General features: G+C 46.3%; 1 protein-coding gene across 4 annotated transcripts in view; it reads right to left on the bottom strand.

Moving 5' to 3' along the window:
* LARGE1 (LARGE xylosyl- and glucuronyltransferase 1) overlaps positions 1–14169 on the bottom strand; it is a 526275-nt gene that overhangs the window by 292265 nt on the left and 219841 nt on the right. For all 4 annotated transcript variants that reach the window (XM_038550745.1, XM_038550743.1, XM_038550744.1 and 1 more), the window contains one exon: positions 4312–4613. In XM_038550745.1, the coding sequence (XP_038406673.1) occupies positions 4312–4613 (302 nt within the window). The remainder of the gene's footprint in view (positions 1–4311; positions 4614–14169) is intronic.

Genomic DNA, 14169 nt, shown 5'->3' with positions numbered 1-14169 from the left:
GGGGGAATCAAAGAGGATTTTTCTGCTGCAAGTTCTGGGGCACAGAGGAATCAGTCATCACTGAAACAGCACTGCCCTGACAACAGAGAAAGGCAAGAATAAAACGGACAGCTCTTTGAAGGCCATGTAATTAGGAACGATAAGAGGGCACAAGGACTGGTGAGGGCCCATTGTTTCCATCACCAGATATCTCGACTGACAGCCTGGGCATCATTACAGAAGACTTTTCAAGAAATACTTGTCATACCCCGGAGAAGTTTCAGTGCAACAAGGAATGATGACAATGTCCTTAGTTACGAGGCGCTGTGCTCTGACAGGGTGTCAGGACCGGCTTCAGCACTTGTAATCGCTAAGTGTCGCCATGAAGGGAGGCTTCCATTTTGACTCCATTGACATTTCTTGTTTGCCTCTATGGCTTCTTTGCTAAAATCTTTTAAGACACCAAACGATGGAGACAGAGAAAGTATCTATACCATAATAATGACTATAAAGTCAGCATCTCAAGGTCAATGTGCTCCCAGAGGAGACCACCTTGAAAGAAGCTGCCAGCAGATCAACTTTCAAATTCATCTGTGCAAGCTCTGAACAGGACCCAGGTTTCAGCACAGACAATTCTACCAAAAATAACTTGCAGGGTCTAAGAAGTAACATTATCAAGACAGGCAAAGAGAAGAAAAACAAAAGATTAAAGCTTTTAATTCTCAGGTGCAAATGACTGAAAAGAGATGATAAGAATCAACAATTGCCAGGTATGAATTCCATTTTTTAAAAAATATTTTTATTTATTTATTCATGGGAGACACACAGAGAGAGAGGCAAAGACACAGGCAGAGGGAGAAGCAGGCTCCCTATGGGGAGCCCGATGTGGGACTTGATCCCAGCACCCTGGGATCATGACCTGAGCCAAAGGTAGGTCTCAGACACTGAGCTGCCTAGGTGTCCCCTAGGTCTGAATTCCTATATTGCTACTTCATCCCTGTGCTTCATCAGATCATGAGAATGAAGAGAACCCCATTTTTTGTTGTGGCTTCAAGCAGTGGCTTCTAAACAGTCCCTACTATTTCTAAATCACTTGTACCAATTTTTTTTAATGCTCATATCTTGCAGGCACCCAGAGAATCTTGATGAGCAGGTCTAAGGTGGGTGCCACAAATGTGCATTTTTGATATTTTATTCTAATTCACCACCAAGTCTGCGCACAATCCATGTGATAAAGAACATTCACTGTGACTATAACATCTGTTCTCTCTAGCATCAGAACTCCAAAATGTTAGCAGAGAACGTGGCTTTCTTGAATGAAATCTACCCTTTCCAGGCTCCCTTGCAGCTAGATGGCAGCTGCAGCAAATTTCTTCCACCAGCGTGCTCCTAGAGGAACGGATGGTGGACGTCAACTGCATGTTATTTAAGGAGGGTGGCATACTCCGTCTTAGCCCCACTGCTTTCCTGCCAGCTGGAATGTGGAGATATGACCAAAGCTCCAGCAGCCATCATGGACACTGAGAGGACCTTGGGAATGCCAGTCAAGCAAGCTGAGTGAAACATCAAGGAAGCCCGCATCCCCAAAATGGACATTCCTACTTGAAAGGCTTCCAGACTTCTTGAGCATAAAGAAAAATTAGATGTCAAGCCATTGTTAGTTGGGATTAGATACTTCACAGTAAAATCTAATGCCAGTAACAAGTATTTTTAGAGTTTGCCTCCAGCTGTAGTATCTACTGTCACCACTGACATAATACAAACAAGGCAGGAACTTGATTTTTATTGGTAACTTACAAACGAGGAAACTGAGACACAGAAAAATGATGTAACTTGCTCAGTGCCACACAGCTATTACGCTGGGAATGAGGCCAGGACTGAGATTCCCGTCTCCCAGCTTCAGTAGCTGTTTTGTCTACACTCTTCTGCAGAGCGCTCTGGGCAGAAGCCCTCTTCAGAAATAGGAGGCGTCTCTCAGAAAACAGAACGGGGAAGGGAAGCTGCTGGCCAGACAGCCCATGGTAGGAAAAGAAAGCCCCAATTTCTCCCTCTGCCCCACTTGGGTCCCCCACCCTCCCCTTTTGTTTCCTTTCTCATTTCCATTTTCCATCTCCTTGATTCTGAGTCCGTCTGAGTCATGGTAATGTACATATGCCTCCTCCCTCTGAGCTGTCCCACCTAGGTGGAGGGTTCCATCACCCACTCTGAGCAGACATCAGGGTCACAACCTGTGAGCAAAGAATCTGCAAGAAAGCAAGCAAGCCGCCTTTCAGGCAAGAAGAGAAGCTCCCAAATTAGGGTCCTCCCAGACCAGCCTGAAGCAGGGGGATCTGTTAACACGGCTGAGTCCTCATTTTCAAAGATCTAAAAAGGGAGAGAGATTGAGTACCACAGGCCACTGTCGATGGTTGTGGAAGAATGAACGGATGGGACATGGCATGTGGGCAGGGCTGAACAAATGTGTGGCATTTAACACCTCCTGACATTTGAATTTCTCTATTTCTTGATCTCTTCCTCTATGTCCCATCTCAACATGAGAACAAGAAGGGAAGTTTGGGCTGCTTTTTGTTCACTGATGTTTCCCAGCACAGAGAATAGTGTGAGACACCTAACAGAGGCTGAGTGACTATCTGCTGAATGAAGGATGAATGATAATTATGAATGATAATCCGAGTTTCCCGGCTCGGGTTCTCTAGGCTTCCTGACTGACCACCTCCCCATGTCCTGCATTCTTTCTTGCTAGGACAAGGCTTTGCTTCACACTTTTCATACTCATGTGTACATTCCTCACCGGACAGCCTCCATCCACCACTGTCCACCTCTCCACACCTCAACCAGGCTTCAGAAACTGCGAGAAATCCTACTAAAGCCTGGGGTTCTCCTCATTCACCACTGACCTTCCCCAGAATAGAGTCTATGTTGCTTAGTAAGCCCCACATTCCCTTGTCACAGACTGTATAGTATCAGCAACAATAACTACTCTCACATGAACAACATATTACAGTTTGCCAGGAGTGTTCAGGGGGGTGTGAAGTCTCATTCTGACGATGCGGCCCAGAAATGGAATAAAGCAGCAGTAGGTAATGTATCTAACTAAAAATAATAAAGATTAACCATAATTGATGGGGCACCTGGGTGGTAGTCAGTTGGGCATCCAACTCTTGATTTAGGTTTGGGTCACGATCTCAGGGTTATGGGATTGAGCCATGCATCAGGCTCTGTGCTGACTGTGGGGCCTGCTTGGGATTCTCTTTCTCCCTCTGCCCACCTCCTCACCCCCACTGCTCGCACACACTCTCTCTCAAAAAAACAAAACCCATAATTAAAAACATACTATGTACCAGGCACTGCTTGTGGCTTTACATGACCCATCCCATTTACTTCTCATAAATCCCGTGTGAAGCAGAATTTTTTTCCTCAAATTTATTCATGAGATACTTGCTCAAGCAGCCACAGCAGAAACCACCAGAGCTGGGATATGAACTTAGGCACGTCTGGATCACAAGAGGCCTTGATTTTGACAGGGGTGCTCTAATTTCTGTCCTTGGGAACTGGAAGCAGCAGGAAACGAGTGTGTGTGCATGTGTGTGTGTTCAGTGCAGACATAAGCACAGATGCACAAATGAGCCAAATGAGCGGGATGAGGACGGTACGGAGAAGAGGTGGTAAGTTTTCCAAATGTCCAAAGAGTCACTAACAGGGAAAGTGGCGAGGGGGGGGGGGGAGACAAGCTATTAGGCTGTAAAGTTAAATCACTGCCTTGGAAGAGCAACAAATGTCTGGTTCTGAACTTCAGAAGCTGATTATAAAGTGAGAAGGAGGCCAAGGGAACTGCCCAACAGGGCCACGAGTCCAGGCGCAACCCTCACTGTATTCTAAGTTAGAGGCATCCCCAGGACGGATGACAACTAGGGTCAGGAACCCTGATTGGGTCAAAACGAACCGCCAAGAAGCAAGCAAGCGTCTCCACCCCTCGGCTCCTCCTAGCATCTCCGAGGCGTGGGCCCCTCTTGGGCCCATTTTTCAGATGGCAAAGACTCTGGCTCAGAGCGGCTCAGCGAGGGGCCAGGCCACACGGCAAGGTCAGTGTCCGTGAGAGACGCACCTTCGGCCCGAGGCATTAACGCCAGCGCTGCCCGGGCACGAGCCCGGGGGGAGGGGGGGGCAGGAGCCGGGGGGGTTGGGGGCAGGAGCCTGGGGCAGGAGCCGGAGGGTGGGGGCAGGAGCCGGAGGGTGGGGGGCAGGAGCCCGGGGCAGGAGCCGGAGGGTGGGGGCAGGAGCCCGGGGGCCCTCGGGGTGGCGCGGGGTGCGGGGGGCGCAGGCGCTCTTTACCTCGCACTTCTCCACGACCGGCTGCTGCCCGCACTCGGAGCTGTTGCCCGCCACGATGCCGGCGCGGAGGCTCTCGCTGTCGCCCGTGCCCTCCTCCATGGAGTAGGTCCTGGAGTGGTTGCCGCGCCGGGGCCCGGGCGCACGGCCCTGCGCCAGGCTGAGCTGCCTGCGGAGCGCGCGGTTCTCCTCCTCCACCTCCCGCACGCGCACCTCCAGGCTCTCGCGCTCCCGCGGGCCGGCGGCCGCGTACCGGGGGCTGTGCGGCTGCGACTCCAGCGGAGACAGGGACACCGGCTTCCCATCTGGGGGAGAAACACCAGGTTAGCCGGGGCGACGCGGCCGAGCCCACACCCGCGCCCGCGCATCCATCACCACCCGGGGCCTCGCTGTCCCCAGCCAGGGAGAGCACCGGGGAGTCGTGGGGAATAAATGCATCTGGGCGGACCCGGGGACAGAGCCCACAGCAGGACCCGGGGACAGAGCCCACAGCAGGACCGCAGGGACAGAGCCCACAGCAGGATCCGGGGACAGAGCCCACAGCAGGACCCGGGGACAGAGCCCACAGCAGGACCCGGGGACAGAGCCCACAGCAGGACCGCAGGGACAGAGCCCACAGCAGGACCCGGGGACAGAGCCCACAGCAGGACCCGGGGACAGAGCCCACAGCAGGACCCGGGGACAGAGCCCACAGCAGGACCCGGGGGCAGAGCCCACAGCAGGACCCGGGGACAGAGCCCACAGCAGGACCCGGGGGCAGAGCCCACAGCAGGACCCGGGGACAGAGCCCACAGCAGGATCCGGGGACAGAGCCCACAGCAGGACCCGGGGACAGAGCCCACAGTAGGACCCGGGGGCAGAGCCCACAGCAGGACCCGGGGACAGAGCCCACAGCAGGACCCGGGGACAGAGCCCACAGCAGGACCAACTACCACGATTAAAACGAAGGGGCCGTCTAAAGAAGACAATCATGATTTTTTTCCCCTAATTAAATACCCTGCCTTCCTACTTGGCACATTTCCAGGCAGACATTCTTGTTCTCTATAAAATTCGAATATGAAGGAGTAGCAGCAGGTGGAGGGGAAGGAGGAAACGGAGAAAGTGGAAGAGTGCAAAAAGGAGTAAAAGGAACAAATATTAATAACGGCCACATTTGTTTAGTTCTTCCTATGTGAACACCTATTCATCCTTCAAAACCCCGTTTCAGAAGCCTCCTTCCATGTGTAGGCAAAATCTTCTTCAGGGTGTTCGTACATTTTTTTGGTACATATCACTATGAAAAACACGTAGCTGTCATACTGTACTTGGTAATTGTTTTAGCAAATGTTTCCTGGAAAGGCTGGCAGCTCAATGAGAACAACAGATCATACTTATCTTTGTGGTAATATACCATCTGATGAACGCTGTGAGGTAGATACATGTGTCCAAGCCAAGAGTAAAATAATCAAGTGCCTCAAAGTCACACAACCAGGACACAGTGGCGTCAGAATTCGTACCCAGGTCGCCCTTAGGCCTGAGCCTGTACATGCCCCACTTAAAGTTTCATTACAGGCCCTATAGAGAGCTATGGTTTTTTTAAAAAAAATTTATTACTGTAAAATCTCCATTTCCTAAAGATACTTAGCATACCACACCTTGTATGCAGGTGCATCCGGGACATGATAAACCCAAAGCTGTCACTCCTCTCTGTTCTTATGCTGCCCAAATCCCAGGATCCAGCTACAACACGGCTGCCTGAGAGATTACCAAGCAAAAATGACATCTCTAGAAAATCATCCTCTCTTAGCTGCCTGCCAAAAAAAAAAAAAAAAAAAAAAGAAAGAAAAGAAAAAAAAAAAAAACCCCACACCAAAAAAAAAAAAAAAAAAAAAAACCACCTTCCTCTTTTTCCATACTTTGAGTTTTTCTTCTTCCTGCTCAGACCCCACTGAGCTTCCAAACTGTCCCAGAGAAGATCAAAGAAAGGGATGAATTATACCCCGCGGGTTTCACCTGTGCCGCTGCACTACCTCGGCCTCTGCCCAGGGCTTTCTGATGTGACTGTGGGCCTTCATAAACATGACTCATTTTTCTCCCTCTTAATTACCTCGGGGTTAATGCCTGAGCTCCTGGCCCTCTCCTATTACTGGCGTATGGGACTCGCTGAATTCCACTGCTCAGGACCACAGATCAAAGGCCGAGGCTGAGTGTGTGGGTACATAAAATCACAGGTTGATTAGGGTTGTATTGTCACCGAGCTGGCCAATTACAAGCTCTGACCCAGGCTTTTGAAACCTGTTTGCCTGTTTGGTGAAACCAAATCAGTTCCACAGAGAATGAAAACGAATAGGCCACTAACAGCAATTGTGTTTGCTCAACTGACATCGACCCTTCGAGCAGGGGTGGGAAAAGATGAGCATCTAGTTTCTGGCAGCAGGCAGAGTTATGCTTTGTGTGGGGCCTGCTATGGATCTGTGCAGTGCTGGGGTAGTTCATGCTGATAACGTCTGAGGTTATCGCAGTAAGAGAAGGTGGCAACCAGTGTCCCCATTACAGATGAGGAAACAGACGCTCAACATTTAAGCTTTCCCATTGTGGTGCACTGCGACTGAAGTGAAGATATCCGTGACTGTGTGGGGCCATGCCCCTGCTTTTATGCTCTGAGTCAGAGGTACAGGTGCTCTGGGGCCTGAGGGGTCTTCTTTCTCATGAAAGAACCCTGGGACATTTGGGAAGGAACCCAGTAAACTCTGGAAGTACACCAGGGTCCCAGAAGCTCTGGAAAATTCACAACAAAGAAGAACTAGAAATTTGTTCTTTGGAGGTATCACTTAAATGCTCTGAGCGTTGGTTTTCCAATCTCTGAAATGGGAGCAGAAATGTTAACCTCACAAACATGATGGGAGTCTTAAGTAAGATACAGAGAAATACAAGGCTCTGAGCACTTTGCCCCTCATTGGGCAATAGTTCCAATAGCTGCCAATGAAAGTAAGTGGTATAATGAGTAAGATGAGTTGATGGCAAAAATTAGGGTGTTTTAAAGGCTATAAACTTTCTGAACACAGGGCTGTTCTCTAGTATATGGGAAAAAAAGGGCCGACAAACCTTGGCTTATTTTGATCTGTGGCATCTCTGAATCTTTCTCCCTTCAGCCTTAGGCAGGTCAAAGTTCATCCAGAGGCCAAGTGGAAGGATAGGCAGGCTTCCCATGGGGACCTCATCACCTCCTCTGGCTCCTCCCCTGAAAGCTCCACATTTACACATCTATAATCCTTTGCTTATGTGCTTATTTAAAGGCATAATTATGTAACCCCCCCCCCCCAAGCAATTACAATGCCAGGAGTAGCAAGAGTCTATATCAAGTCTACCTTTTTTAAGGCCCCAAATGGTTTTAACCAAACTTAGCTCTTAAAGGATGGTAGGCATTTTCTGCCCTTTAAAGCTCTATAGATTTGTCACTAAAGACGACACACAAAATAATAAATGCCAAGCCCCAATGTCAGAAAAGGCAACACATATGCTGTGCCCTGCACCTGGCACATAGAAAGTACTTGATCAACAGCAGAATTGGCATTTCTGGTTTGTTCTAAAGGTAGGCTATCCTGAGCAGGCCCATTCCTCTTCCTTGGCCAGGTTCTGCTTCTGGAACGTACTGGAGATGTGTTTCAGGGCCCTCTCAGCACTGACTTTCCCTGGCTTCGTATGCACACGGACCTGGTGTCTCTGGCCCAGCTGACAGGTACAACCGAAAGCTGCTTGGTACAAAAGGGACCTATTGCTCTGCCATGCTCATGGCTCAGTTCATTCATCCTGACTCTTGCTTTGGTTCCTGGACTACTCATCTCTCTGGCTCCTGATCTCTTTGTTCTGGCTTGTCCTGGTCCTTTGAGTGGAGAGGAGGGTTAGGACAGCAAAAGGCCACCTTTTTAGAGGTGGTCTGCACACCCCAATGACCTCTTTCTGTTGCTGGTCCCTCCCAGGAGTGCTCCCCCTAGCTTTGTGTACACATAGTCATTACAAAGCCTGTCACATGGGAACTTAGGGCCTATGTAAACCGTTGTGCCCATACCAGCACTTCCCAAACCATCAGTGGAGGAAAACCAACTTTTTCTTCCCTATTAATCCTGGATAAAAATCTGGCCCTGGGACACCTGGGTGGCTAAGTGGTTGAGTGTGTCTGCCTTTGGCCCAGGACATGATCCTGGGGTCCTGGGATCAAGTCCTGCAACAGGCTTCCTGGATGGAGCCTGCTTCTCCCTCTGCCTGTGTCTCTGCCTCTGTGTCTTTCATGAATGGATAAATGAAATCTTAAAAAAAAAAAAAAAAAAAATCTGGCCCTAACACACATACTTAGTACATAGCTTGCTCCTCATGCTATTCATCACCTGCATTTAACAAATTGGCCTATACCCGTTCATCAAGTCGACTGATCACATGCTTGGGCTGCCACAAAGTCCAATTCCCCTGGCAGTTTTTAAATGTCAATTTTGATCATTCGTACTTGGCTTGCTACAGAACAATTTGGGGACTGTGATGGTTCATTTTAAGTGTCAAATTGACTGAGCCACGGGGTGCCTAGATATTTGGTCAAATGTCGTTCTGGGTGTTTCCAGAAGAGCTTAACATTTGAATCAATACACTGAGTAAAGCAGACTGCTCTCCTTAATGTGGGTGGGCCTCATCCAATCAGTTGAAGGCCTTGAAAAAAATAAAAGGGCTGACCATCCCCTCAGTAAGAAACTTCTTCCTGCCTGACAGCCTTGAAACTGGGTTTATTTTTTTTCCCTCCTGTCTTTGGATTTGACCTGAAACACTGGCCCTTCCTAGGCCTGGAGCCTGCTAAGCTTTTGAGTGGAACTACATCATTGGCTTTCTTGGGTCTCTAGCTTGCCAACTCACCTTGCAGATATTGGGACTTGATCATCTCCATAACTGCATGAGCCAGTTATTTATAATAAATCTCATTATGCACACACACATACATATCCTTTTAATCTATTTCTCTGGAGAACCCTGACTACTACAAGAACCAAGAATAGTCCATAGATCATACTTTGAGTGACACTGCCCAATACCTGGCCTCTCTCTATCTCCAGGGCCTGCCACATTGCTTGTACTTAAGAAACATTCAAAGAAGGGATGAAATGGCCACTAGAATTTTTAAAATGGCATAAAAAAACTGGCCTAGCAAATCTTAAACTACCAGTTACTTAAAAAGCAGCCTCATTATATACAAAAAAGAAAAAAGTATCCTCATTATAATATTAAATGCTGGGGAAGGAGAGATACCCAAGAAAATTTGCTTGCAAATCAGGCAGAGTTGTAAAGGTCTGTAATTCAGAATAAGAAAGAACCGAATTGAAATTATGGTCCTACTTCCTAATAAATAATCGTAGGCAAAGGACTTCTCTGTGACTCCATGTTCCAATATATAAAATGGCGTGTGTTGTGTGTGTGTGGTATACTGGTAGGCCAGCATCAGGCCTAATTAGGATAAATACACAAATTCCCCCTTTTCCCCCCCCACCCTACTCCATTAATCCAGGAAGCAGGACATGTAAAGACAATTGCAGATAGGATCCCTCATTTCTGAGCCCCTTGACTTTTGCTTCTCTATTACCTTTCCTTCCAGGCTCTATTTCTCAGATATACACAGTCTATTTGTACACATGGTACATCTCTGTCACATAATGCCTATACGTGTTGATCCGCGGTTCAGCCCACCTTGACTTTAAAATGTCAAAGGAGACAATATTCAAAGCTCATTTGACGTCTTCCTCCTCCGTCCAATATTCTCAACAATCATGAATTTATCAGCAGATTTGAGTCTCTGAATCCATTTGAGATGAATGCTCTGAATTAAGAATCAAAACATCGAAGATTGAGAACAAAAAAGGTAAACTGAAAATCAGCCTCCGTGCAGTGTGGTGACAGAAATTAGGGACTTGCCATCTAAAACATTCTAAGTAATGATCTGAATCAATTTGTGTGGACTGAATCTCTCTGGATCTGTCCAGAGTGCTAGTGTTTAGCGCTATGATATTCACCACCTGCAGATGGACAAAACAGGACTGTGGGCCTTGTTATCAGAGGCAGGGTCAGGACCTGAGTGGGCCTCCCAGCCCTGAGACTACCCACAGAGGGGACTCCTACCAGCCCCTTCCAGTGGTGACAGAGCTAGATCTCTCTAGGCAAGGATACCCAGATCCTGCACTCATGCCCAGATTTCAGGACGTCTGTCCTCCTTGCATCATCTCATCCATGACAAAGACACTGAATCCTTAACCTTTATACAGCAAAATCCCCCTACATATATCCATCACCAGGGCCTGCAGATTCTTCCTGTTTGAAGCACTTGCTTCTCTCACTGTATTTCAAACATTCCATCCCAAACCAAATCTTCTAATCATATCCTAAAACAGGGGCCAAACTTTTTCTGTAAATGACCAAAAAATAAATGTTTTACTCTGAAGGCAACATAGTCTCTGATTCAAGTACTCAGCTCGACCATGTTAATACAAAAGGGGCCACAGAAATGTATAACACATGGGCGTGGCTGTTTCAATAAAACTTTATTTATAAAAACAAGTAGTGGGCCATATTTGGCCCATACGCCCTCATTTGTGAACCCTTATCCTAAGAACACTGGCTTCCAATCTCTCCCTCATTCTGCCAGCCTCACTCACAGATGCCAAGAATAGTGTTCGTCAGCCCTATTCCCACTGCATTGTACAGAAGCAACTCCATCTACTTCAATGTCATCCATTGAATTCAACAAATGCTCGGCCATAAGTCCTAGTGAGTACGTGTCCAGTGTGTAGAAGCTACATGTGCCATCTCATTAACTTAGCAAGACTGTAACGGAGCAGGTATTCTCACTATCCCAGCTTGATTATGAAAGGGGAAAACAAAACAAAATAAGACACATGAGTTAACTTGTTCAGTGTCATTCCAGCAGCAAATGGCAGAGGGAGAGTCTTGAACCAGGTTCATATGCTCCAAATCAAAATGTCTTAATTGTCCCTTCTCCAAACAAGTCTAATCTAATTGTTGTATTGCTCCTGCTTCATCCCCTGGTCCCTTAGGCTGGTGGTTCTCAGTCCTGGTTGCTATTACAATCCCCTGGGTAGCTTTTACAAAATATTGATGTACACAGGCCTCAACCCTGGTGAATTAGCTCAGAATCTCTGGAAATGGGGATCTAGTTAGCATTTTTAGAAGCAGCCACCCTCACAGCCGTCCTGCTGTATAGTCAAGGTTGAGAAACACTGGTTTAGGCATTTCCCTCAATCCTCCATATAAGACACCATAAACTTCCTTTGTAAAGCATGCCTGTTGGCTCCTGAAGGCAAATTTAAGAAACTGCTCAGATGCAGAGGAAGTCTTAGCATTACTAAGAGGAAGTAATCTTACCATTAATTCCAGCACCGCTCTGACCGTAGGCCCGTTTCCCGGCCTGAGTCTCTACTGTATTCTTAGAACAGCTCTATTGTGTAACCCAGGACCTTCCTATTTCTTAAAAGCTAGGCTGCCCAGTGTTCTAATTATCTCAAGCTTGGGGTTGTTTTGATTCTGTCAATGTCTTTTTCTGAGCTCCTCTGAAGCTCCTTCCAAAGCAGTCCCCCTACACCCCACTCCCAACTGCCAGATCTTCCAGCTTCCCTGGTTCCAAGCTCTCATCTCTTGATCAACAGGTTACTTCATGCCAAATGAATTCTCCAATTTCTCACCTTCCATATAAGGCTGCGTTCATTAAGTAAGCATTTTGTAATTGCTCTCCTTTTTAATTAACATAAAAATCTCACACACACCCTTTAATACATTTTGAAATTGCAAAATAAATATTGCAGCCAAACTCACTTTAGAAAAATTGACAGAACTCAGTTTAATCTTCAAGGTCTCACATTTAGTTGTGTGTGTGTGTGGTTTTTTTTTTTTTTTTTTAACATTTTGATCACTAGATGCCCACGTGACAGTTGCATCTGATATGGCACTAATTCTGGGCAGTTTACAATCAGGGTAAGACACAGGGCTCAGCTTGGACATCTTCCTAATTCCAGAACTGTGTAACCAGATCTGCTACGGAGAAGAAAATGGCAGTAGTAACATGCAGAAGCTGCTCACTTGTTATGGGGTAAACAGGGAACATTTTACCCAAAAATTCCCCAAAGTGATTTTCTGAAAGTTGTCTTGGCAACCAAAGCAAACTTGAGTTCCAGCAAAGACCTTGGAGATCTTCTGGCAAAGACTGCACAACAGTTAAGAAAACTGTTCCCCACAAGCTTCTAAAAAGAATTTGCAACTACAAAACCACAGAAAGAAGCCTGGCTCTGTTTCGTCATAATGGTCTAGATGCAATTTGACTTCTCTCCTCCATGAAAGTATTTTCCAGAACCTTGTGTCTTAAAGAGCTTAGGTCAAGAAAATGAAGACATTTCTAGCACCAATTTGCTGTATCCATAGCTGGGCTTTTGCTGTAAGTGCTTACAAATTATATCTTTGTTTTTTAAGATCTTATTTTATTTATTCATAAGAGACACACACAGAGAGAGAGGCAGAGACACAGGCAGAGGGAGAAGCAGGCTCCACACAGGGAGCCCAATGCAGGACCCAATCCTGGGACTCCAGGATCACATCTGGGCCAAAGGCAGGTGCCAATCCACTGAGCCACCCAGGGATCCACCCAGGGATCTACAAAGTTTATCTTAATGAGCAATGATGTCAGTGTTTTGTCCCTTGAAACTTTAGGTTCAAGGACCTCAAAGCTTCAAATGTCTTTTTTTTTTTTTCTTGCCACATATCCTAAGTTCTGAAAGTTTGAGGCAGTTGGTCTGATAGCAGAGTAACTGAGTCCTTCCACTTCTAACTCTGGCCAATCCTATTTCTTTTTGCTATCCAAGGAGTCTAAGTATGGACAGAAGGGACTTTGTTAGTTGCATTCAAATCATCACCAAACAAGGCAAAGGATAATGTGTGTAGTGATTTCTGATATAATTGAACAATTTGAGAGCGGGGTCCAGTTCTTCTCTTAAATCACAAGGTGGTTTAGGAAATAACTATTGGACACAGTGTGTCCCAGAAAATGTTAAGTAGATATTCACTCCATATCTGGAAACCCAACTAGTGTGTTAGAGCATAACTCACATTCCAAACATCTTTGATTAGCTTCTGTACCCATTTAACTCCCTGACTTTTATCGCATTTAGCATGGCCTCAAAGACACCCAGCTTTAAGGGCAGTCTCCAGTGGTTGAGTTTGGAAGGCAGTGTGTCCCCTTCCATAGTATCTTGAGTGACATTTTGTAGGCATGCAACAGTTGAACACAATCTCCTTCAGTAGGATCGTTATCAAAACTGTAAGCAAAACTAGCGTGACTTTATCCTTTGCAAAGCATGAACTGGCCATCCTCACCAGAATCATCAACATGGTCCCTAACCCACAAAGATTCCAAAATTTCTTTTTTATTTTCTCCTTGGCAGTACTCAAGATGAAAGATCTCCTAAGTATTTTTCCACTGATCTATTTTTTTTAAAATCCTAGCAATAAATGTGTTATTTTATATGAAATATTCATAGCCCTCATAAAATCCTACTAATACGTTCCAAGAGTGGCAAATCATATGGGCTGGGGAGAATATTTTATTGTAAAAATTTTGAATGAGGTTTGATTTTTTCAACTAAAATCTTGTTCAAATCAAGAGAGCCACATGGGATGACTCTCTAGCAAGGTTTTAAAATTTTTCCATTTGTCACACTAAGGATGTTGAAAGCTATCCTTTTCTAAATATGTGAATCCATGCTCACCATAAAACTGTCATTCTTGATAGCCACATTAATTTACCAAAAAGGATTTTTTTTTTTTTTAATGGGGAGGGTTGACAGT

Source organism: Canis lupus, chromosome 10 (genome assembly GCF_011100685.1).
Source record: "Canis lupus familiaris isolate Mischka breed German Shepherd chromosome 10, alternate assembly UU_Cfam_GSD_1.0, whole genome shotgun sequence".
NCBI classification, from domain to species: Eukaryota; Metazoa; Chordata; class Mammalia; order Carnivora; family Canidae; genus Canis; species Canis lupus.
The sequence above is the reverse complement of the archived record's forward strand: the minus strand, read 5'-3'. Positions and strand labels throughout refer to the sequence as shown.